This window comes from Furipterus horrens, unplaced genomic scaffold, assembly GCF_987537825.1.
Source record: "Furipterus horrens unplaced genomic scaffold, mFurHor1.1.pri manual_scaffold_11, whole genome shotgun sequence".
Lineage (NCBI taxonomy): Eukaryota > Metazoa > Chordata > Mammalia > Chiroptera > Furipteridae > Furipterus > Furipterus horrens.
Genome location: NW_028327181.1, coordinates 21,855,645 through 21,880,675, shown reverse-complemented (window position 1 = coordinate 21,880,675; position 25,031 = coordinate 21,855,645). Strand labels below are relative to the sequence as shown.

Genomic DNA, 25,031 nt, shown 5'->3' with positions numbered 1-25,031 from the left:
CCCAGCGTGCCCCACTGGCCCCACTTCTCTCCTGCTGTCCCTGCCACCTGGGCCTCCCACCCCTGACCTGAGCAACCTCTACGGGCAGGAGGGAAGTTCACCACTGGACTGGGAAGCAGGGTGCAGAGCAAAGGTGCTCCAGCCTGGCAGGAATCTGGGACCGCCCGGCACCAGGAGTGGCCACCTTGACCAGTTTTGTGCTCAGACCCCGCAGGGCACCCTGGGTTGCCAGATGAGGCCCTGCAGCCCTGTGGGCAGCAGCCGAACTGCGTTTCCAAAGGCAGGTCAGATGGAAGCAATTACAGTCGGGAAAGCGGGGAGGTGGGGGCTGGGAGGGGCCCGCAGCAGCCGGGAAGCGGGGAGGACGCTCTCTGCCCAACCGAGAGGGCTGGACTCAGGGGATGGGGTTCCAGAGTGAGCAGACAGAGATATGGGGTTCAGGGCGGCATACAGAGCTCCAGGCTGGGAACCAGGAGGATCTGTGGTCCCCCTCTGTCACCAAGACGCCGCAACCTTGAGCAAACCCCTTCACGCCTCAGAGCCTAGGCCTCCTCATGGATCACAGGACAGCGCAAGATGGGCTCAGGGAGCAACGGAGGAGCTGGGCTGGACAGTGCAGGGCTGGGGAACAGGCCTGGTTATGATTCCTGCTCAGCTGCTGACCTTGGCCACGTAGTTTAATCTTCCTGCGTCTCCATTTCTTCCCCATGAACGGGCTCAGCGGCAGGGCTGTGTGGGGCTTACATGAAGCAATGTAAGCAAATGTAGAGCACACCGGGTCTTTTTCCTTTGTTTGTTTATTCTGTTTTGTTTTTAGTTTATTGGGCCAGGCTTTTAATAAGTGCTTGATAGTTAAATGGTAATCCCATTGGCATTGGCCGATTGACAGAGGGTGCACGGACAGGGGACCCAGGCCAGACCGTGGGCACAGGGTGCCAGTACTGCGGCCCTTGGGACCTGCCCCGTGGAGGAGGGTTTGGACCCACGGCAGAAGCAGCAGTGCGCTGGCCCAGTGCCACACAAACTGCTCCCTGTCCTCTCTCTGATTGCCACCATCCTCCCTACCTGCCCCGCGGGCAGGGAAGCAGGTCCTGGAGCCCCTAGCCTACCGGGCTTTGCAGTGGAGCCGCGGGCAGGAGGAAGGGACTGTGCGACAGCCACAGCTGCTTCTGGCCTCTACAGCAGGGCCTTCTTCACACTCACGCCCTGGCGGTCCCCGAGGGTCTCGCACCTTCCTCCCTGACGCGCGAGGGGCAGAAGCCAGGGCTTCAGATTCTAGAGCAACCACATCATCTCTCTGCAGGGCAGCTGTGACGGAGTGGCGTGGGCAGAGATAGAGCTGAAGGTCTCCTGGTCCCGGGCAAGAGGCCAGGCCTGAAAGAAAACCTGCAGCTCTGGATACCGATGTCCCTCCTCAACCTGAAAAGCAACCAACCCAGCAAAACCCCTTGGCAGAGTTTCAGCCCCTGCTGGGCTCAGGGGAGCCAATCGGAAACCCCAGGCACCTGGCTGTGGCCTGAGCATCGCACGCTGCTGCTTTCACTTGTTGCTACACTTGACTACTTCCTCCTCTGTAGGATCAAGAGCGTCTCTCTCTCTCTCTCTCTCTCTCTCTCTCTCTCTCTCTCTCTCTCTCTCTCACACACACACACACACACACACACACACACACACACACACCCAGGAATGTGGCAGTGGTAAGGCATGATCCTGAGGCCAGGGGTGGCCTCGTTGGGGGCCCTGAGAACACTCCTGCAGAAGTACTGAGCAACTCTGGAAAGGGGGTGACGAAGGAGAGAAAGCAACTAATGAACACAGCCACCAACACCTGCCTCCACTAGCCATTTCCTCAAAGCAACAGAAGGCTTCAGGTCAAGGCCCTGAGTCACGAGAAGGACCCCTGCAGGTCAGCTAGCGCCACAGGGAGATGTCTAACCACGGGGCCACTGAGGAGTCAGGAGACAGAGAACAGGTCCTGTGTGATTTCTGGGGGTCCCATCCCTCAGGCCCGCTCTCCAGTGTCCTGGCCCCATGTCAGAGGGCCCAGGAGTTTGGCTGAGCTCCAGGGCAGCCTCGGTCACAACTTATAAACCTGGCCCCGAGACACTCAAGACACTGATCTAGAGGGTCCCTCTCAGGACAGCATCCACGGGCTGGAACTGGTTTTTGGTATCATTCTGACATTGCGTGACCCTCCCCGCTGGAGCCACTAAGAGGTGAAACCCAAAGCTCTTCTGGGCAGCCTATCAGCAGAGGGACCCAGGCCCATGTGGGTTAACTGTGGGATAACCACAGCGTTAGCTGCAGCACAGAAAGTGGGTCTGACCTCTCTGCTCCTGCTGCTAAGGGGGTGTCATTTCTAGAACTTTTTACAGTTCCAGAAAGGAGATTTTCAGTTCTCCCTAGAAAACTGGATCCTAGGAGTCTAAATGGGCTGGGAAGGTAGAGGGACCAAGGAGCTGCTTCTGAGTGGGAAGGAAGTCCCTGCTTGGGTCAGGAAGGGGAGTGGGTAGGGAAGGTGGCCTGAAAGCATCCTGGGCTTCCTGGGCCTGGGCCCCCACTTGCGGTGAAGGCTGCTGTCCTGAGCAGCAACTCATCCCCAGCTACAGACGCTTCTCAGCCCACAGCCCGAGCAGGCACTTGCACCGTCCCCTCCTAACTTCTCCTGCCACCTAAACTCCCCTCCTAACCCCTGTCAATGTAGACTGGGGGGGGGGGGGGCTCTCCTCAACCCTCTGATGGACCCAGGGTGCACGGGACAGCCTCGGGTCCCTGCCTAGTGTGCTGACACTGACAGACAAGACACGGAGTGGAGGTAGGAGCAGAGCAGGGACCAGGTCAGAGGGGCCCGGGGCACCTCGGTCTGGGCAGCAGGTATTCCAGACCAGCTCCCAGCAAAGAGAAAAAGGCCCAGAAGTTCACTTCTAGGCCCCAAATGGCTGGCACCTCGCAGGCACCCTCTCTAGAATTAGGGGGCAACTTTAAAGAGAAAGTGAGGGAGAAACGTGACTAATAGCAAACTCAGACCCCTTCCCCTGGGCCGGCACCTTTCAAAGCACGTAACACACACCAACTCATTGAAGACGTCCCTGGCACATGCCAGGGCCAGGGTCTGGAGGAGGCGGGTAGCCGGCTGAGCACAGCTCAAAGGAGAGCAGCACTGGTTTGTGCCTCTTGTGACAGCCTAGCCCACACCGGGTCCCCTCCCAAGGCTCTGAAGGAATAAGTCAGCCTGAACTGGCTTCCACACTGTGCCTCCCTCCAGCGGTGGAAAGCAAAGGCTCCCCTGAGAGGGCTGTAGGGGTGCCAGCCTCTGGGTGGCCATGAGGTCCAACATGCACAGTGAGCACCCCAACACTGCCTACACCCCAGCCTTCTGGAAGGAGCCCCCAAAGTCAGGCCTTTGGGACCCTGCCTGTGAAACAGAGGAAGCTGCAACAGCACCTCAGGCCTCCCAAGGCCCAGAGGAGCAAGCATCCCCCAAGACTGGGGATGGAGGGGCAGCACTAGCCCTGGCAGACATGTTGGCAGCTCTGGGCTGGCCAGCGGGGAGGTCCCTGTGGGCAGGGACCCCAGGGGTTCTGCCCCCTTGCAGTACCCCACCTTTCCCCCCACCCCAACCCTCCCCACTGCCCACCACCCAGGGAGCTCTGAGTACAGTGGCCTAGGCCCAGAGACCCCCACAAGGTGGACCCAGTATCAGGGGTGCAACCAGCCTGCAGCTAGCAACCTCCACCTTTGGACTGATTCTGCTTGGCGACCTTGCCTCTCCTGCACATAGACAGACCCAGAAAGCCTGCCACCTACAGAATAGCCAGCCCACGGATCCTCCTGGGCTTGATGGGGTAGATGTGAGAGAAACCAAGGCTCAGAGGATGCTGAGGGCAGGGCGCCTCTCAGCTTGGGCGCCGGGTGAGGGCTGGAAACTTTCCTGGTTAACAGGACTGTCCCGTTGGCTCCTTCCAAGAGAGCGAGAACCACGACTTCCCGCGAAAACCCGGGAAGGGATCCCAGGCTTCGGCCGCCCACCCGGCCCGGACCCGGCTGCGCCCACGTGCCGGCCCGAACCCCTCGCGGCCGCGCGGGGATGGGGGCCGGCCGCCTGCCCCAGGCGCACCCCTTCCCCCGGGCCCGGCGGCGCGTACTCACCCGGGCGGGTGGGGCGGGGCGAGCGGGCGGCTCCGCGCGACTCCGATCCGCTAGGCGCGCGGCGGGCGCACAGGCTGGCGCTGCGCTCGGCGGACCCCAGTCCCGGGCGCCGGGCCGGGTTGCCAGTGGGCCAGCCTGCGGGGAGGCGGGGGCCGGGCCGGGCCGGGCCGGGCGGGGCGGGGACGCCCCGGACACGCGTGCGCACACCGCCAGGCGCGGATGAGGAGCGGGCGGGTCTGGGAGGAAGGGCGGGAGGAGGAGGAGGAGGAGGAAGAGCTGGGCGATAGCGCGGGCGGGGCCGCGGCGGGCCACGGGGATGGGGTGAGGGCGCCGAGAGCGGGGAGGGTGTAAAGGGAGATCCTGGAGCTGCCTGAGAACCAGGATGGATATCCCCGGGCGGCCTCTGCACACCCTCCCCGGAACAATGAGCCCCAACAAAGAGCTCTCCGCTCTCCCACGCGGTGAGCCCTGTCCGGCCTCCCTCGGGAAAGTGAGACAGGAAGAGGGGGCCTTGCTCCGAAAGCCCACCCCCTAGTGCGCAGTGGCCAGCTGCCCTGGGCTGAGACCTGGTCCTTCATCTGCCCGAGTCTGGACCTGCCGCCCCCAAACTGTTCCCTCTGGACGCCTCTTGCACACCCTATCTTGGTCTGGAGAGGGCTTCTCAGTTTCTGTTCCTCGGGGAAGAGGAAGGCGCCAGGCCTGCTGTCTCCTGGGGAAACCGCATCAAGGCCCGTGACCCTACTTCACTGGGTCTGGACCTCCCCCCAGTCGAACCCGGGAACTAGCCAGGCTGAACGACGAGGCAACCCAGGAGTCACCTGCTCGACCATCCACAGCCCCCGCGACACTCTCTTATAGGTGAACAGTGTTTACAGAGCCCCTGGTGTGAACAGCCTGGCGCCGAGGGCTCCAAACGAGCCCTGCCTCCGGGAAGCTTACCATCCTGCCGCCCACCATGGACTCCCATTCAAGGAGAGGCAGCGCCCTGACCTGACAGTGGTGCCCAGTGGGTTGGCCCACCTGCAGAGCCAAAGGCCACCGGTTTGTCTAGCACAATGTTTCTCTCCCTTTCTCCCTCCATTCCCCTGTCTCAAAAAAATAAAAATCTTTAAAGAAGAGGAAGAAGCAGGGCAGGATGTGACTAAGCGTAGAGTAACTGACAGTGCAGAGGGGTTCAGAGCAGTAGCAGCTCAAGACTCGCTTCAGCTGAACCTGGAGGGCTTATCTGCTGAGAACAGAACTCAGGAAGCTCTGTTCCTGGCGAACCAAGTGCAGAGGGCCCTGGGGAGAGCGGCCCTGAGCTCATCCCCAGGGGCCTGTTCCATCCCAGCTCACACCTCGCATGGGTCTTTCTTCATTTCATCAATGTCTTAATTATGTTTGAATGGTGCCTTCGGCGTTGTCTATTGAGCATTCATTCAACAAACATTTATTGCTAACCCTAAGCTAAGCAGAATGAACACAATGACTGAACTCCTTGCCCTTACTTAGCAGGCCTAGAGGAAGAGGAAAGACTCTCCTGCTTTATAGGTGGGATAACTGGCCAACTCAACTAAGTGAGCCTGACAGAGCTGAATGGAGAATCATTCCAGCTTTTTTTTAAGTTTTATTTTTAATTTTTATTGTTTTTTTTTTTTCATTACCACTTAGTCCCCTATACTCCTCTCACTAGATGTAAAGTTTGCAATACTTGCCATGATCCACATAAACTACTCTGCCAGGAAGTAGAACTGAAGGGCCAACTTTTGCTCCTGAAGACCTGAATGACAACTCTGCCTCTGTCCCTAGAGAGCTTTAGTGTCCTTGATAGGAAAAACATGGAAATAACTGCCATTCAAAGGGATATTGTTGGTATTAAATCAGGCCATGGGTATGACTTTGCTCTGAAAGTATAATGTGTTATGGAGGTGTGAGCTGTTATTAGGCAGGTGGATCTCTCCTCTAACCAATAAGCTATATTTAGATCTCTTCTGGACCCCCACCCATTACAAAGAGGTTATTCCAGGACCGGTCACTGGGAGCTCAGAAGCAAACTGGAATTCTGGATCCTCCCCTTAGGCCATAGTGGGCTTACGCACGATCTTTCCCCTCTAGTTTCCTAATGGCACAGCCAGATGCTTAGCTCTCTGCCTAGAAGCTGTATCCTCTGTGGTGTAGCAGGAAGAAATTCTGGTGCCCTCAACCCCAGGGACCGGGGTCTGGAGCCCTACAACTCCATTGCACCCCTTTGGCCCATTTGCACAATACTGTGAGCTGCTCAGCAAGAAGCAGTGATAAGACTGGCTGTGCCAAGGGTGGGTCAAGCGACCTGAGCACCAGAAGTCTGGGTCCTCTTCTGAGCCATGCTGCCTCTGTTCCCATTTCCTCGGCCTCTGTTTACCTCGCTGAATGTGTCTCCGCTGTAGAGGAAGTGGAGGGCACCTCTCTGCTGGGGGGTGGGTGCAGAGGGAGAGGACAAAGGAGCGAGGTACATGGGAAGGGCAGGTACATCTAAAGCCAGCAAGCCCTGGCCCGGGCTCCTCCCTGGCAGGCAGTGGGTGTGGGGAGGGGGCAGAGACCCCTGACAAGGGTGCCTGGCAGGCTTTTGGCTCCTGTCCCTCGCATGTGCCACGTTAGCTTCCTGCCCACCAGGAGGAGGGAACAGCAAGATGCTGTTTGGGGAAGAAATAAACCCAATCCAGCATCTCAGACGCTTTTAAAAATAGCAACTCTGGGATAGTGTTTCAGCTCCTATTTTTATCAGATTTATATGGCTGGACCACGGAGCTGAGCTGTTCCCAGGGTTCTCAATAGCAGGAACATCACTGTTGTCGTCTTAGAAACCTGCCTGTTGGCCAAAGCTAAAATGCATTCCAGGAACCTGGAGGCTGGGAGAGATCCGAAGTCACTGCACCCAGCCCTTGTCCCTGTTTAGGGCCATGAACAATGAGCCACAGGAGTTTATGGCTTGCTTTTTGCCTTCAAGTCTCTTGGCTGCCATGACTCCACTGCATTATCTAGGATTACACAGCCTTCTAGCCAGGAAGTTCTTTTTAATATCTAGCCCAAATGTCTCTGGTGACGTCCCTTTTGGCCTTTTTCACAACAGAAAAGATAGCAGCTAATATTTACTGTGCAATCACTCTGTCCACAAAATCCTCATGTAATCCTCACAGACACCTTCAGGATCAGCACAGCTACCCTCCTGGTTTCAGAGCAGTTATGTAACTTGTCCAAGTTCATGCTTGGTTACGGTGCAGATCCTGTGCCACAACAATCAGACCACATTGCCTCTCAAGCAGAGGGGGATGGGGCATTGGAAAATGTCTCATTAGTCCTGACTGGTGCAGCTCAGCTGGTTGGGCATCGTCCCGGAAACTGAAAGCATTGGGTTCGATCCCTGGTCTGGGTGCCTATGAGGGGCAATCGATTGATGCTTCTCTCACACATCAATTTTTCCCTCCCTCTCTTTCTCCTTCCCTTTCCCTCACTCTAAAAATAAATAAAATATGTAAAAAGAATACAGAAGGAAGTTTCAGGATGTCCGTTTTAGACTAATTTGAATTAAGTATGGTAAATAGGAAGGCTTCAGGCATGGGCCCGTCAGCTGGGGCCCCACGTGTCCCGCTGTTTGAGTTGCTTAGGAAGAATCTGCCCCTTCTCACTTCCGAAACCTAACACCCCAATATCCCCCTTTTCTCCTATGTCCGAAGTATCCTACGTACCAAATGATGCCTCGCTGTCTTTGGAATTTTCATGCCGATGTGAATTCCCCATGTGCATGTATTAAAATTTTGCTTTCCTCCTGTTAATCTGTCCCTCTAATTTGATGATTAGCCCAGCTAGAAGAACTTAGCAGGGAAGGAAAGTGTGTGTGTGCGCGTGTATGTGTCCCACATTGGCCTTGACTTTCATTTCTTCCCCATGGTCCTTTGTGTGTGTACGTGTGTGTGTGTGTGTGTGTGTGTGTCCCACGTTAACCTTGACTTTCATTTCTTCCCCATGGTCCTGAAGGAGAAACTGGCCAGTGTGCTGTCAGCGTGCTGAGCCCTGGGCAACTGAACCGTGGGCCTTTGCCACACTGGCCCTTTGGCCGGCCCTTTAGCCTACGAGTTTGGCTGCTCTCAGTGTAGCTCCTTTAGCCCCCTCTGCTTTTTCCAAGGCACTCACCACTCTTGTAATTAGTTTGTAACTAGTGCCTCACCAACTGTAAGCTTCATGGGAGCTCTATCTCCAAATTCTTCAAAAAGAAAAGTACGGTGGATGTTCAAAACCTGTTTATTAAATTGAATACTTCAAACAGATTCGGTCCATGCTTATTTTTTTAACGGTGGTTAAAACTGGAGAGCTTCAAGTTTATACAGATTTCAGAATCCAATATGATTTCAATAATAATAGAACAAACATAGGTGTAAGAATGAAGTCGCTCAGATGGCCATTAAGACGCAGCAAGCAGGAAAAAAGTTTATTGGGAGAATCAGCAAGCAGGGAGGGAGCTGTGCTGTGAGCGGCTCTGACTCCGGACTCCCAGGGGAGGAAGGAGTTGCTTTATAGGGAGAAGAAAAAAGAAACTATTGAGTTTAGTGGCCGTATGGTTATCTCACAGCTTCAAGTATGACGGGCTGATCAAGGCCCAGTGCGGCTGGGTTTGACGCACCCTGCTATCTTCCAGGCCGCTACAGGGGGGGAAACACCCGGCCCAAAATATCATTATCTCCCAGGCAGCTGCAGGCAGGCAGGGGGGAGGGCATGGGAACTGAGACTGTCAATAGGGTTGTCAACATTTATTTTGCTAAGTGAGGGTATTTAAAACACAATAGCCATTAATTATCACCATTTTTTATTAAAGGAAAGATATCTTAACATTATATATCCATGTTTGGAATAAAGATTTAGTCTTTCCTGAGAGGGAAGAGTTAGCAGACCTATGTTACCCTATTCAAAAATAAAACAATGTTACAATGTTTGGATACAGAAGTATTACATGAGAAACACCTTCAAATGTTATTTTGTATGTAACTGTTTTTTGATTTCTCAGTTTGGGGATTTGGATTCCACGGAGACATGCCAAAGTGGAGCTTAAATGTCCAACTCATTTCAAAGTGTTCTCTTTCTGTTTCATGAAGTATTGTTGACAAACAGAGAACAGTCAGCAATTCTGCTGCAAGAGGAACATTTCGGGCAAAAATGAGAGGAGCCCAGAACAGCAGTCAGGCCTCCAACTGCTCCTTTTCTTCTTCAACCCAGCCAGGAAGAAAGCAGGCCGAGCACTGGGGGCAGACCGCCAGCTGAGGGGCTCTCCAGGGTTGCTCTGGGACAGGGGACACCTGCCGCCACTCCAGCAGAGCAGGGACTCAGGCACGCACATGGAAACCAGGCAATTCCTGAGCCAAGGCGGGGCTCAGGAATCCTCAGTCTGGCTCAGGAAGCTCCAGGGGAGGCGGGACGCTGGGGTTCTGCTAAGTGATAAGGAAGCGGAAGGCAGAGGGTGGGTCTTACTCAGCATCCCCTGGACTGAGAACCAGGAGACCTGGGGTCAGAGCCTGGCTCCTTATCCGCAGGTAAAAGCCCTCAAGTGGTGGCTCAGTTGCCGCCACCTGCTCCAGGCCCACAGCGCCTATGGTGGCGGAAGCTGCTAGCGCACCCCTGTGGCCCCTGGGAACAGGTTCCTTAGAATGACAGGGATGTGGAACGTGCAGTCAGAAGGTGCAGACAGCTGCTCCGAGCCCTCTGCGAGTCCAGAGGGGGCGAAACAGAGGTCTTCCCTGCAGCTAGCTCTTCAAGGGTCCCAGGGTTCAGGGGAGATGGCGGCTGCAGCGAAGGAACACTCTCAGATGGGAACAAAAGCAAGCAGTTGCATCTCTGACAGTCAGCGGGACCTGTCGTGGTCCACCACACATCCGAGCAGTTCAATGGAGTAAAAGTCAGTATTTCTGGGGGCAGTGACACAGGCCCCAGGTAGGGTTTCTGGGGGCAGGAGGCTGAGCTTGTCCTGTCAGGGCAGTTTCCAGCTCACAGGAAGGCCCTCTCCCTGGGTTTTGGCGACTCCTCTGCAGGCTCCGGGGAGAACTGAGGCTGCCCACCCTCTGCCCCCTGGGACAGCAGGGCTGGTCCGACACACAGGCACCAGCCATTCCCCAGCACGACGAGGGCAAAGCCAGGCCCCCTCTGCAACAGCCCTCACCAATGGTCTTGTCCTCGGCTCTCCCACCCCCTGAACCCCCAGCTTCTGGAGAGTGCCGTGGACCTTTCTGCTCCCCCCACCACCCCTCAGTTTCCACCCATGCAAGCCTGTTGGTGGCCATCAGCTGGCTTGCTGAGCAAGCCTGTGAAGGAGACCAGGCTAGGGAGTCGCGTCCGAGAGGCCAGGAATGTCTGTCCCCTGGGAGGCTCCGGCTGTCCTCCTGTGGTTCAGGATGAGGTGCCTACAATCTGCATGAAGCCAGAGAGCCGGCCGAGAGAGCCTGATCTTTTGAGAAGAAAACGCTCCCGGGACTGGGCCCCTCCATGCTGCAGGGAGGGACCTCTCTAGGTTAGTGCCCCCCCCCCTCCCGGCTTGGTGTTTATATGCATGACAGTTCAGAGGGGTGTCCCCTTCAGACCTTCCTATGTGTATTTCTCTTATACACGGAGAAAACAGGTCAGGGTTCCCTTCCAAGCCATCTGGTTCCACTGCTGTCATTGTCACCTGGCGGGGCAAGCAGGTGCCCACACCATGGCCACACCTCCCCTTTGACCCACCCTCAGGGCCCGAGTCCATCTACACTGTCCTGCTGGAGGCGCACTGGGTGGGCCAGTGGGTCAAGTACTGTCACAAGCCAAGGCATCGGTGTCTCCCGAGGGCAACTCCTCACACCAGACTCCCGCACACACCTGCTTTCCCAAACACTATTTTCACTTCCACGTTCACCTGTTTGCCCTGCTAGCCGGGGGGGGGGGGGGGGGGGGGGGGGGGCACCTTGCTTTAGTCGTCTTTGGGTTGCCAACACATAGGACACTGTCTGGCTCCACAGTCAATCTATCAGCAAGTCATCGTACACGACAGGGTTCATCATCACACCTGACACAGCAGGGTGTGTCCCAGACCCTCAGCCCTCCTCCCCTTTACAAGGCCGCAAGCTCAGACTGATGTTATGGGCATATTGCTGGCTCCAGAAGGAGAGGTTTCTAGCGATTTATTCATCATTCCCCAGTACTGGGGCAGGGCCTCGCCTCCAGGGTGTGTTCAATAAACATTTGATGTATGAATGAATGGGGCTGGGCTCTGAGTCCAGGTCTCCTGGTTCTCTGTCCAGAGGATGCAGAGGAAGACCACCCTCTGCCTCACGCAACCCCACACCCTGCCTCCTCTGAAAGCTCCCCTGAGGCCCTCTGGCACTGTGGCACAGCTCTCTTCTGCGCTGAAAAGAGCGCCGTATGTGTTTAACTGGGTGCCTCCACCACGCACGCCCGTGTCCCTGCTTTGCTGGAGCAGTGGCAGGCGCCACCCTTCCCAGCAGACATGCCTGGGTTGGCTCCTTGCAGGCCATCAGCCTATAGTCCTTTCTGAAGTCCCTTCTTGGCCTCGAGATTGTACAAACAGGGGCCTATGACGCTTCCTGGTCACACCTTGGACCTGAGCCAGCGCACAGATACCATTTTGCCCTTGCTGGTGCGCTGTTTTGTACTTGATCTTCTGGCTGCTCCTGCGAGTCTGTTTTGTCTTCCTGTCTAGATAAGAACCTCAAGGCCAGGGACTTGCTGACCAAGTAACAGAAATGAAGGCAGGCTTTTGGGGTTCGCGTCATTGGATTCTTATTAAAGCCCTCCTACTTCCAGGGGGCAATCCTTCATCCTTGTCAACAAGTTTATCAGCAGGGTTGACTCACGCCTGCAGGCATGACCTCAATGCTGGGAACAGAGAGGAAATGCCATAAAAAATGCTATAGATTACTTCCAGAACTTTCATATTTGGTTTTTTGGGGGCACTCCATTAGGAAGGAAGAAGAGGGATGTGGCAGTAGAATCAGGAGTGAAAACAGGGAGAGGCACAGTCAGATTCCGGACACGGAAATCAGCAAGGATGGGAGTGCAGGGTTTCAAGACAGACCTGGCAGCCTTCCAGGTCAGCTGAAGCCACCCGCTCCCCCCGCTGCCCCGCTCCCTTCCCAAGGCCTTCCCAGGGTTCTGCCCCGTCCACTCGACCCAGCACCTGCCTGCCCAGGCGGCACCCGCAGGCCACACCAAATGAGACCAATACTTTATTCACATCTAGAAATAAGCCAGTACAAAACACATTTTAAAAAATCAATCTGGTGCTAACAATGCCCTCCGCCCCAGTCCCACCCATCTGCACTCCTCTCGGACAGCCCTGCGCAGCGGACTCAGCTTCTCCGGGCCTCCTGCAAGAGCCTGAGCAGGGGGTCATCTGCGCGGAGGGCGAAGGTGAGGGTGCGCTGCTGGTAGTGCTCGGGCTCTCGCTCCAGGTTCTCGATCACCTCTGCCAGCAGGTGAGCCCGCTCCACCCCCGAGCCGGGGGCCTCGAAGCCCAAGGCCGTGAAGTGCACGTGCAGGTGGTAGTAGGAGGGCAGGTAGTGCAGGTACACGCGGAGGCGGTCCCCCTTCACCTGGTAGTGTTGCAGGATGGCTTCCTGGTGGGGAAGGGAGTGGCAGGAAAGCGGTCACCATGCTGCCCACAAACCAGCACCAGAGCCTCCCTCCTGTCCTCATCGCAGACCAGCCTTTGGATGTCTAACAAAAACCCTCCCAACAGCCTTCTGCTTGCTGTGTGCTTCAGGCCCCTGTCTTCCTTTCCAAGAACCGACACACGCAGGGTGACAGCAGCACAGCTGTGGCTCTCTCCCAAAGGAAGGGGACAGCGGCCTGGATCAGGGTTCCCCCTCCAACCTGGGTGAAATACCTGCTTCCTCAAACAGCTGCTGCTGGGAACCCAGAAAGTCCCAGAGCCTGAAGACAGGCCGCACGGACAGACTGGGGATGATCTGTAAACACTCACAGTGCTGAGGGGGTGGGAGGAAACCACGGGCCCCCTCAGCATGCGACCGAGGGGAGCTCAGAAGCAATGAGCAGGGCCTTCGCGGAGGAGAAAGGAGGGGCACCTCCCCGCGGGCGGGACAGCACTGACGGGGGGGGGGGGGGGGGGGGGCGCTCCCTCGGCCCCACCTTGCTCAGGGGTAGGACTTTTTCTGTCTGCCCCTCTTCCGGAGTCTCCAAGGCTTGGAGTTAAGAGGAGACTCTGGATTGCACTGTGGGCAAACCCCTAAGGGGTCAGAGGTGAAGTAAAAAGACAAGAGCCTCCGTGGGCTCGGGGTTCTGTGTTTGGAACGCACCCAGGGACCACTGAGGCAGGGTGAGGCCAGGGCCAGGGCACCAGAAGGGCTGCCTGGGATGGGCAGGGCACGGCCACCAGGGCTACCAGGGCAGGTGAACAGGCTGGCCAGGTATCTCCCCAAAATAAAGAGGCCGCACTGCCACCAGCAGGTGTCTTAGGAGAGCACGAGTCACTCCAAGCAGACGGAGCCAGAGACGAGGTGACAGGGGCAGCAGGGAGGGAGGAGGGGAGGGCTGGCAGGGAGCTGAGTTACAGTGTACGGACCGCGCAGAGGCCTCGCGCCCCAGGGCAGCTCTGCTGAAAGCGGTGCCCTGACGGCCGGGCCCGGGGGTCGGGGGGTGGGGGGCCTTCGGATGCTTCGGAGTGGAGGACAGGCGGAGAAGGGCCCTACAGAAGGATCCTCACCAGGTATCAAGGCCCAGAGAGGTGAGGCCCCAGGTCAGCCAGCTGGCTTGGGTCAAAATGTCAGAATGAGGGCCACCACCCTCGATTCTTGTCCCTTCTCCCATCGTCCCTCACTTCAGGGCTCCTTTTAGCACCCCTATAATTTCTTTCAATTCAATAAACACCCCAGATGGATAGTATCCCTGAAGATGCCAGAGAATGCAGTGTCTGCCCTCAGGCTCGACAAGGAGGTTCCTGCGTTTGCGCATCAGAGCCCGCGACCCAGCTACCCGAGAGGCGCGGCTGCCCGCCACAGCTGCCACAGCAGGGCAGGCGACCCTGGGACAGGCGGGTGTCCCAGGTGGGGCCTGCTGCAGAAAGGCGGGGGGCCAAGGCGGGGACCTAAGATGAGAAGGACAGTGCGGGGTGAGGGAAGGTGGCTGAACACAGAGTCAGGGGGCACGACCAGGCGACAGGGCCCTGCGAGCCCCTCTGAAGGGCCTGTGTGCAACCTCCACAGTGACATCCAGCAAGAAGCCCCGTCGCAGACATCCCGCGGGAAGGGCAAGAAAAGCGGTGCAGGGAGCACACTGAAATCGCACTGTTTTACTTTGGGCTTCGAGGGGATTTGGCCAGGGCATCTCACCTGCCCCTCCCGGAGGATGTTCCTGAGCAGCGGCAGGTGCTCCGCAGTCAGGTCCCGAAGCGACCTGATGCCCCGGCGATGGCAGATGGCGATTAGGTACAGGTCATCCAGCTGCAGAGACAAGGGATCGACCGGGCTCAGCAGGGGCCAGAGCCAGGGGAGGACACCAACCCCGGAATTACCCAGGAAGCTTCCAGCAAGCACCCACCCCCAGGCCTGCAGAGCCGGCTGGGGCTGAGCCCTCCAGGAGTTTATGGCCTGACTGCATGTGTACACAAGTAACTACTCTAAGACAGGGTTTGACAATCCAAGGAGGAAGAAAGAAAGACAGTTAGTGAGGGCCACCCAGAGAGGCTTCCTGGAAGAGAAGGCAGAGGATCTGGGTCTGGAAGATGTGGGTTAGAGAAAGGGCATTCAGGCTGAGGAATAGTGAAAGCCGAGGCTCGGAGGCAGGGAAGTACAGGACCTGCAAGGGGAGAGCAAACCACTGATTTAGCTGGAGGCGGGTGGAAGGCACGGAAGGGTGTGCAGGGTGGAAGTGAGCAGGGTGGAAGGGAGCCGGGGGCCAGCTCCGCAGTGAGCCCCACCAGAGCCTTTTCCTCTCTCCCCCCACCCCCCCTCAGGGCTCACAGGCAGCCAGTCCTACTGTCCTTCCGGAAAACAGCCCCTGGCCAAAAACCTGGAGTTTCCAGCAATACAAAGAAGGAGAGTCAACAAGACCTTGCTCAGGTCAGCAAATGAACTCTTCCTCTGGCCCAGACTTCACCCCAGCCCCCTGCTCACCCACACCCTGGCCCTGGTTGGCAATCAGGCCCCAGACACCAGGGCTCCGTGGGTGAGGCCTGGGGAAACTCCGGCAGCAACCAGCCCTGCGGTCTGAGCTGCTCGTTCTTCAGCGAGTTGATCCGGGCACCATTAGTCACCCGGCCAAACCCTGTAAAGCCCCAATTTCAAAAGTAAGAATGAGATATCCCACATGGTACCTGATGTCCAACTGTGCCCCCTCCTGCCACAGGCAGTCTTCTCTGCCAGGCGCGCCTCGCATCAGGTGGCCACGCTGTGCCCACCCAGGCCTCAGTTGAGCCCGCAAGGCCCTTCTGTGCTTTCCCTTCCCATGACGCGTGTCCAGGATATTTACTCTCTCACTAGTTAAGAGGACCAAGGAGAAGCCAGGGGAAAAAACTGTTTTAAACTCGGGGTGGGGGTGGGGGTCTATGTGTGTCTTCAGCCTCTCCCTGTGTCACTGTCACAGGACAACCAAGTAACAGTAGCCTTTGTTTTAAATGGGGTCTGCTGACAAATCCCTAACATGACATTAAATCACACCTCTGTGCCCCATGAACATGGACTGAGGAACGAGGCCTGGGGCTGGCTGTCCGCTCACTGCTGGAGAAGGAGGGAAAGAAAGCCCTTCCTTGATACAGGATGTTGCCCCAATTCCTGCAGGTAGCCAAAGGGCATCCGACCCAGAGAAATGATCTGAAAAAGCTGGACAAGGGGCTGGCGAAGGTCTCAGACTGGCATGCAGAAGGTGGCCCAGCAGTCATGCTGGGAGAAGACACCATCAGTCTCTTTGCACAAGGCAGGACAGTGCAATCAAAGTACCGTAATAGCCTGCTGGCAGAGAGCAGGGCTGAGCCCGGCCAGAGCTCTGCACAGCCATCCGTCCACTCTGGAGCGACCCGAAAGGACAGTCTCCTGGTCTGAGAGCCTTGGGCCGAAGAACTGAAAGCCCATGAACTGAAAGTGTATGTGTGTCCACACAGACACAACCATATATATATATACATATATATATATATGTATATATATATATGTATATATATACATGTAAAGACTGTCTCTGGAAGGATAAAGAACTCCTGTCTTCTGGGGAAGGGAAACGGAGGAGTGTGCACTTAGGGAACTTATTTGCACTGTGCACCCTTTGTACGATCTGCACTGTTACCACGTGCACGTATCAACCAGGCCTACAAAAAACAAGCAAATAAAATACACAGGATACAGGGACTCTCTTAAGAGAGCTGAGGAAGGGATGTTACAACCTCCAGGAAGGGAGAGCATTCAGCAAACATCAGGGACTTGATAAATATTCATGGAATGGACGGATGGATGGATGGATGGACAGACGGACAGAGTCTCTCTAGTCCTGAGCCATCCATTGGGGGCTACACAAATATATACAAACTATATAAAGATATACTTCTGGGAGGGAGAGCAGCAGGAGGAGGTCCCAGGCGACTAGAAGGGCCCCTCGAGGAAAGGCCAGCGCCCCTCTCTCCTTCACCCCGGCTGGTGGGAGGGAAGCAACAGAAGTCCCGCCTGGCCTGTCTCCCTGCTGGATACACCACCTAACTGTCAGGAAACTGTCGATTTTAGTGTTCTGTCACAGATCAAGGATTTGAGACAATGACATGTGGCATTTCCAAGAGACAAGGGCTAATTAAGTAAAGGTTAAGAACAATGGCACCTGTGTCGCCATCAGGAAAGCCTGGCATTTTCGCTCGCCCACTCGCAGCCACTGAGGGCAAGTCCAGCCATGTGGCTGAAGCCCAGAGCAGCCCCGGAAGCCTTCTCTGTGCTCACGGTGGCAGAGAGGGCGGCTCCTGAGACGGCCTGGCAGCAGCCTGCCAGCATCAGGCCAGAACACAGGCCAGTGCCGCGGCTCAAGGGTGTTCAGGGCTTCCAGATGGAGATGCACAAGTCTGCCTTCTGTCGTCCTCGCACGGCCCTCAGACCACCACCCCCATGCAAACCACAAGCCCCTAGTCCTCATGGATCTTGTGAGTCAGAGGTTCCTCCTACCCCACCCCCATCCGTGACCCCATGCACCACCCAGGACTGCCAGGCACAGGGCTGCTGAGGGGGCAGCCAGGGTTTGCAGAGCTGCAAGAAGGCACTGTCCAGAGCTGTCACCAGTGTCCCCAGGCCCTTGCCCCGGCTCCCCCAACATCTCCAGAGCCAGTCCTGGCTTCCTCCATGGAGGCCAGAGGCAGGATAAGATGCAGGGGAGGGCGGGGGACAGGTGTGCTCTCAGCCTCTCTCCACCACAACACCCCAACACCTTGGATCTCACCTGGCTCTAACAAATCATGCAGTGCTCCAAGTTCTGGAAATTCCCTCCAACTTCCCTACCGCCCCTGGAGCCATGCTCAGGAATCCCCAGTAGCCTCCCGTAAGAGACACCTGGCGTTCACTGGCCTGTGTGCTGAGATGCTGGCCCCTTGCCCCAACCCCAGGCTCCCAGCTCCCCTTTGCTGGCAGTGAAGGAGCAATGGCAGGTCTAGAAATCTCCAAATCAAAACCAAGCAAACGGCAGGTGAGCTCAGTGAGGACCCAAAGGCCTAATGAGGAGGCCACAGCTCAGAGAAAAGAGTGGAGGTGTCCAAGCAAGGTGGACAGGGCCCGGACTCAAAGCGATGTCTCTGCAGGTCCCAAGACTGCACGAGGACCCCCCAAAAGCAGAATGGAAACCCAATCTTGGAATCCTTGAGTCAGTCAGAGGAGAGGGACATCTGTCTACTCCCCACTTCCTACTCCACATCTGGCTTCCCAGGTCCCCTCCTGGCCCCTTCCTGGCTCCCCACCTGCTGCAGCCAAGTCAGGCCCAATGCCGCTCTGCGGTGCGAACAGTTCTTTCCGTAAGGCGCTGCTCCGCCCAGGCTGGACCTGTCAGGGCATGGACGCCCCCCCTCTCCCCCCAGAGGGGACGGCGTGTTGTGATTCGTCGTGGGCAGATGTAGGGGAGTGAGGACAGGGGAAGAAGGTGGAGAGAGAGGCAACAGAGGCCTGGGAGGGCCTGTGTGGGAGGACACGGCTCCGCTGGGAGCCTGCTCCCTGCAGGTGAAGAGAAGGCACAGGCCCTCGGAGACCAGGAAGTGAGGCTGCGAGGCTCAGGTGGAGAAGGGGCTGTAGGAGACCTGCTCTGTGACCAAGGCGGTGTCAGGGAGGTTCCTCATGACTGCTGCCTGTCACTGCTTCAGACCACGGGCCTGCCTGGACCTGCTGGTGTCCAGGGAGATGAAGAAAAGCAAACAGTCCACCACAGGGCTCCAGAAGGTGAGCGTGGCCACCCAAGTCCCTTGGCTGGTGAAGGAGTGGCCGTGTGGCTATGCAGACATGGCCTCATCCCCACCCCTCACACGTACATGGTGGGAGGGGCCCATTGGGTGAGAGAGAAAGGGCTTTCAACAGACCATTGAAGCACGAACATTTGTGCGTGACAGGTATGCATTAGCACTGCAGAGCTCAGACCTCTTCGTTGGTTAATTATCATCTGCTTAGAGAGTGAGAGACCGACGTGAGAAAGAAGGGCCAGCAACCCAGAGCAGGAAACCTTTTACCTGCTGCTGGTTCCACTTGAGGTCCGGAATGAGGACAAAGCCGTCAGAGGGATCTGGGTTCTCAAAAACAATCCGGTCGGCTTCCGCCTTCTTGTCAAGAATGTTGTACACCCACTGGAAGGAGAGCGAGAGAGGGGTGTTCAAATCCAGTCACCACCCCTCGGGGAGACTCCCCAGAATAGGCATGGGCAGCTCCCTGGTCCCTCCAGGAGGGACAGCCACTGGCCTCAGGGGATCTACACTCAAGCTGTCCTGTCCCCCAGGACCTGCGCTCACGGGTCCAGAGGAGCTCTCTTGTCCCCCACCGGCGCTGGCACGCGGCCACTGGCCGTCCCCCAGGCCCCTGCCATGCAGATGGTGCCGGCTCTTCCAGCTCTTCTGGCCAGCACTGCGCATGCAGCCTGCTGCAGCCTCACAGGCCTGGTCGGCACCCGCCCCGCCGCTGCCTGTGCGGCTGGGAGTGAGCTGTCTCACGGGCCCCACCCCACCTCATTTGGGGCCACAGTAAGTGCCCAGGCTGGGAGCTCACTGGGCAAGGGAAGCTCGGCACCACCTCCTGGGAGAGGTCTGGAGGAGGAAGGGGACCCAAACTCTTGCCTTTGGGATACTGACTTCTAAGCTGATAATTAAGAAACAAGAGTCAGAAACTTTGACCTCCCTCCTTTCCTGCCTAAGAGATGCAGAGAGCAAAATCCATTCCAAGAAAGAAATCTTAGGATGTTGGCCTTAGCAGTGTCTTATCTGAACTGAGCACGGCAGACGGCGGCCACAAGCCCACCCAGGGGAAGGAGAAGAGGCTGAGAGCAAAGGAGGTCATGCAGATTGGAGGACAAGGCTGAACCTGGTGCGGGAACAGAGCGGCACGTGACCCCAGCAGGTAGGGGTGACGAGCGCGGTCCTACTACATGTCAGGCCCTGTTCTAGCGCCTCATGGGGATTGTCCTCACAGCAATCCTGGGAATTTGGGGCTATGAGCACCCCACTTTGCAAGTAAAGAAAAAGCAGGGGCAAGGACGTTCATACAGTCTAAGCCAGGTCTGGGGCTCTACGCTCCAAGCCATGTGGGAAGGGCCTCTGGGAGAGCACGAGGGACCTCAATCCACATGAAGTCTCAGGCCAGGACCCCTGATGAGAAAGGGAAGAGAATCAGGGGACAGAACTGACACAAATTGCAGGGGTTCCATAAACGGGAGACACTACCCAAAAGCATGGCTGGGAGACTCAGGCACCAATGACAATGGGCCTATGAGTGGCCCTGACAGCTTCTGGAAGGCACCTGGGCCAGCCTCCGAGCTAAGTGACAAGGGCAGCCCCCTCCAGACCCTGTCCTCCCCTTGGCCTCCCCAAGACATTGTGCTCCTTCTCTATGTTCCTCCTCTGCTCATCCACCTGCTGACCCCTCTCCTCTGGCCACACAGTTTTTTTTTTTTTTAATTTATTTATTGATTATAGAGACAGAGAGGAAGGGAGGGGATGGAAGCGGGGAGAGAGGGGAGAGGGAGAGAGAGAGAGAGAGAGAGAGAGAGAGAGAGAGAGAGAGAGAAATATCAATTTGTTGTTCCACTTATTTGTCTGTTCATTGTTACTTCTTGTATGTGCCCTGACTGGGGATCGAACCTGCAATACTGGCATATCGGGACAATGCTTTAACCAACTAAGCTACCTGGTCAAGGCCTCCTCTGGCCACCCTTTACCTGCCTGCACCTCCACGGGTCTCAGCTCTGTGCTGTCCTGTTCCCCAGCACTGTCACCTGTGTGTGCATGATGGCAGCTATCACTCAGGCACCTTTTCTGTGCTGGAAACAGCAGCAGGCGCGTGACACATGGCACCTCTCTGTTTCCACTGGGACAGCAGTCACATGTTCCAGACGAGGACACTGGTTTTCAGAAGGGACTGTGTCCCACTGCTCTGAGAGGGCAGGAGCCTTGACTCGGCGACTCACCCCCCGGGGTTTTCAGCTTGATGATCTCTCACGCCTGAGTCCAGAGAGCCCACTGCACGCGTCACTGGGCATTTTCACTAGAGGTTACCAAACTGGAGGCGCCAAACAGGGTTGCTCGCTAAGAGCACAGACCTCGGAGCCACATCAGCTGACTTAGATGCCCATCTCGCAAGGGCTGTTGTGACCACTTTTGAGGTGATGCACGTAAAACGCTTAGAACAGTTCCTGGCACCTTGTGCAGATTCAGTAAATCCCAAACCGAAACCGAACTCACCATCTTCCACATAAACCCTCTCTGCCATCCACGCCCCTGTCCTGGTTGACAATCCCACTACCTGTCCACTCATCGCCCAGGCTAGACCTGGAGCCGTCCCAGGCTGTTTCTTTACTTTTCCACATCAACCGTTTGCTAAATCTTACTCTTAAATCACTGCTGGAGCCATCCCCGCTGCCTCTGCCCTGGTCCAACCCACGCTGGGTTTTAAGAGTCTTCCCGCTTCCTCTCTCACCACCTCCAGCTGATTTTTAAACTCTGATCATGTCACACACATGAGTCAACAGTCTAGGGGACCCTCACTGGCTATGGCAATTGTTCTCAAATCTGATGACCAGCAGAAACAGAGATATTTTTAAAACACAGACTCCCCAGCTCCACTCCCTGAACATGTGATCCGAGGATATGGACTCACCAGGCAACCCCGAGGATCAGCAAGGTGTGGGAACCACCGGACAAAGTGCACGTGCCTCTTCCTGGCCCCTGCTGGCCACCTTCTGGAGTCCCCTGCTGACCCACAGGCTGCCTGGCCCTCTGTGCCTCTGTATTTGCTCCCCCTCTGCCTGGAATGCCCTGTCTGCCTTGTCCACCTGGTAAACTTCTCTCTGTCCTTTCCCGCTGGAGGATCCCCTCCACTGTGAGGCCCTCCTGCTGTCTGCGCTGATCACTCCCCCGGTGTCACCACTGCACCTTGTATATGAACCACCGAAGTGCTCATCTCATTAAATGGCGACTGTCAGACTATATGTCTGCCTTCCTAGAAGACTACAGGGGCACTGCAGTGTTTCCCTTGGTGGCCCACCCGAACCTAGCACAGGGCCTGTACATAGCAGATGCTCAATAAATATAAGGACTACTGCCAGATAAGCTGAGTGCTTGCAAACTTGCTAGAAACAGTCAAGAAAAACTAGACAAGTGCTCGCATCAAACAGAAGCTGGTAGAGTAGAATTCTGCTGTATTATTTTCCAGAAGGATCTGAATCGTGGTGTATGAGTAAGTACATATATGACTTACACTGACTGTATTAAGAGCTTCTTCTCCTGAATCCCACCGATGCGCAACTGGTACACAGAACATACATTCCCAGAGATCCCTTCAGGGTCCTGACAGCAGAAGCTATCTAGGAAGATGGAGACATATTTCTTTTCCACTTAGAAGACAGAGCAAGTGCTGGGACTTAAAATAATAAAAGTCCGGCCAGCGTTAGCAGAGGAACCTGTGCAAATACTGTGCAGGCGGACCATGGCTAACAGCCAGGCAGGGAAAGAGGGCTGCGGGCACACCCGGCCTTCTGCCTGGCCGGCCCATCTCCCTTTCCTTCCTCCTCCTGAGAACACTCACCCCACAGTGCCCCTACGCCCAGGACACCCGCCCTTCTTTTGGGTCTGGGAGAAACGGCTGAGAGTTTCCCACATTAGAACACCTTCCGCCACTGTAACCTGACTCTTGGAGAGCGTGAGTGAGAACTGCTCTCACAGAGAACTGGGCGAGTGAGAGCCATGGAGACAGCGAGAGCCAGTGAGTGAGCAAGAAAGCAACCCATCCGTCACAGTCAACAGCGAGCATTCACACGGGGCCAATTCCAGACAGAGGCGCTGGCTGGCGCTGGGCCTAGGCCCAGGAGTAATCGGACCTCTCAGCTAAACGGCCTTGCATCTGGCCCAGTCGCTGAAGACACTCAGGAGACGCCACGAACCCCCAAACACAGCCCCTGGGAGAAGGGGTATGCACGAAGCCCCCCAGGGACTATAGCGTCCTGCCTTCTATGGAATGCATGCAAGGGAGAAGTAGCAAAGGGGAAGTTTCTCCTCTGAGATTCAGCATTTGGAGGCTGGTCTGCTACAGGCAAAACCAGGAATGAAAGACTGGACTGGGGCAGGCCTGATCGGGCATCAGTCTTTCCCATTCAGACACCTGGCGAGGGCACAGCCCCCCGGAGCCTGCATCAAGGCTGCTGCAGAGCACACACAGATTCTCCAACGGACCAGTCTGCTGTGAGGCCCTCAGGGAGCCTCGGGCCATGCCCAGAGCCAGGCTCAGTTCCTGTGTTAATGATGACCATCTGTAAAACAGTGACCACCTCACCACAGGACTTTTCATGCCCCTTTCCTGCCGATGTTTCTGCACAGCACTCGTGATGCCATGTTTCGTGCTGTCATGGACACATTTTGTGCCGTCCGACCCCTGCACAAGGAGGCGAGCCCCTGGCACACAGGGACTGCACTGTGCTCTCCGCCACAGCGCCGCGGCCTGGGCTGTGGACAGTGCTGGCTCCCAGTAAGACCTCGACTGAAGCTTGCAACAGATGCCCTAGCCGCCGGGACTGCATTCGGGTCTGACCCCTCTGGGCCAGTCACCTGGATGCTGAGGCTCTGGGACTCCAGGTGAGGTAAGGTGACATTCTTGTAATCGCTCCCTGTCTCTCGAACCAGGTGGAGGTCCTGGCGCAGGTACTTCTGCAGGTGCTTCTCTGTGGCCGGGTAAACCACGGTTGTCTTCACATCTGCAACGATACAACACAACCCGGGAGCGCAGTTAGGCCCACTCTCTGCACAGTCCTGCCACACTCTGGTACCCACCACGGACCAGGGATGACCTCTGCCCCGCCTGATTCCCTGACAAAGGCAGCCAAAGGCTGAAGCTCTCGTCACCCATGATCTACTCCCACACGGTGCCTTGTGCCGCTCAATTCAAAAGCTGGGCCACACTCAGAGCCTGGGAAACTCATCACCCTACCCCTTGGGCTTCCCCTTTTGCTTTCTAGGCACAGAAAGGAAAAGTTTCTGACTCTCCTCACATACCATATTTCTAGCTATGTGGGTTTCTGGACCCACAGCTAAAAACCTGGTTTAAAGCCAAGCAGCCCCCTTAATGCCAATCAGTGAGGGATAACACAGTGCGTGGTTCAAGGCTCGGGCTCTGGAGCCGACTGAATTCCAGCCCCGCCTCTCCTGCTCCTTCCTCGGCCCCTGGACACCAGTCCAATTGTTGAGCCTCTCGTGCCCCTAGTTTCCCATCTGTCGCCTGAGGATAATAGCTCCTGTGTCACAGGATTGGGAGGATTAGGCAAGTTAATAACTGTGAAGCACTCAGAACAATGTCTGACAGATAGTAAATATTTACTCTGCAAGTACTGGCTACTTTTAATCGACCGCTTCTCAACCCTGACACCACCGACATTCTGGCCTGTCTTATTCTTCGTTGTGGGGCTGTCCTGTGCATGGCAGGATGTTTAGCAGCGTCGCGACTTCTACTGCGATGCTAGCAAAACCTTCTCTCCACTCGTGGCAACCAAAAATGTCTCCAGACAGCGCCAAATGTGCCCTGGGGGATAAAACTTCCCGTAGGTGAGAATCACTGTTTTCACCAGAAGGAAACTGTGTAGTGCTCCTAAACAGACCTTACAGTAGGGCCCTGTTCAAATACCACCTGGTTACGTCCTTTTCTCTGTTTCTAGTAACATCTGCTACAGTTGTTATCATGATTCTAATATTTATACACAGGTGGGAAAAAGTAGGTTTACAGTTTATTCTTGTATTATTTATTAATTATTGCATTATTTATTTGTTGTATCTGTCCTTTTCCACACGAACAACTGTAAAGCTACTTCTGCTCATCCTTGTATGTGACGCTTCAACAAAGATATTAAGGGCAGGAAAGGAAAATGGTGTTCAAAATCCCTCCCTGACTCCCTGACTGTAGACCCAGATGGGCTCACCCAGCAAAACCAGAGGAGGAACCCTGCGGGCGCATTTCACACTCCAGCAAACCCTCATACTCCTCAAGACCAATCAAGAACCACCAATCAATACTTGCATATTTGGTTTGAGGATGTCAGGGATTTTAATCCACCTTTCACAGGTGAGTGAAAAGCACTGACATATCCAACATCAGTCACAAGTGTGAGGTGTGACAGGCAAGCCGGAACTGGTTCTCCTGCCCTGAAGTCCCTGCTCTTTTGCTACCGCCCAGGGGAGATGT

The 25,031-nt window shown here is 56.1% G+C and overlaps 2 protein-coding genes across 3 annotated transcripts in view; both read right to left on the bottom strand.

The window, feature by feature from the left end:
- The window catches only part of ST3GAL4 (ST3 beta-galactoside alpha-2,3-sialyltransferase 4), a 34,400-nt gene extending 30,146 nt beyond the window's left edge, over positions 1–4,254 (bottom strand). Inside the window, exon 1 of the mRNA XM_090257206.1 lies at positions 4,150–4,254. The gene's annotated coding sequence lies outside the window, so the exon portion shown is untranslated. The remainder of the gene's footprint in view (positions 1–4,149) is intronic.
- An 8,101-nt stretch (positions 4,255–12,355) lies between these two features.
- The window catches only part of DCPS (decapping enzyme, scavenger), a 35,960-nt gene continuing 23,284 nt past the window's right edge, over positions 12,356–25,031 (bottom strand). For both annotated transcript variants that reach the window (XM_090257209.1, XM_090257210.1), the window contains exons 3-6: positions 23,408–23,553; positions 18,833–18,946; positions 14,490–14,600; positions 12,356–12,758 (exon numbers count right to left, since the gene is read on the bottom strand). In XM_090257209.1, the coding sequence (XP_090113335.1) occupies positions 12,492–12,758; positions 14,490–14,600; positions 18,833–18,946; positions 23,408–23,553 (638 nt within the window). In that variant the 3' untranslated portion in view covers positions 12,356–12,491. The remainder of the gene's footprint in view (positions 12,759–14,489; positions 14,601–18,832; positions 18,947–23,407; positions 23,554–25,031) is intronic.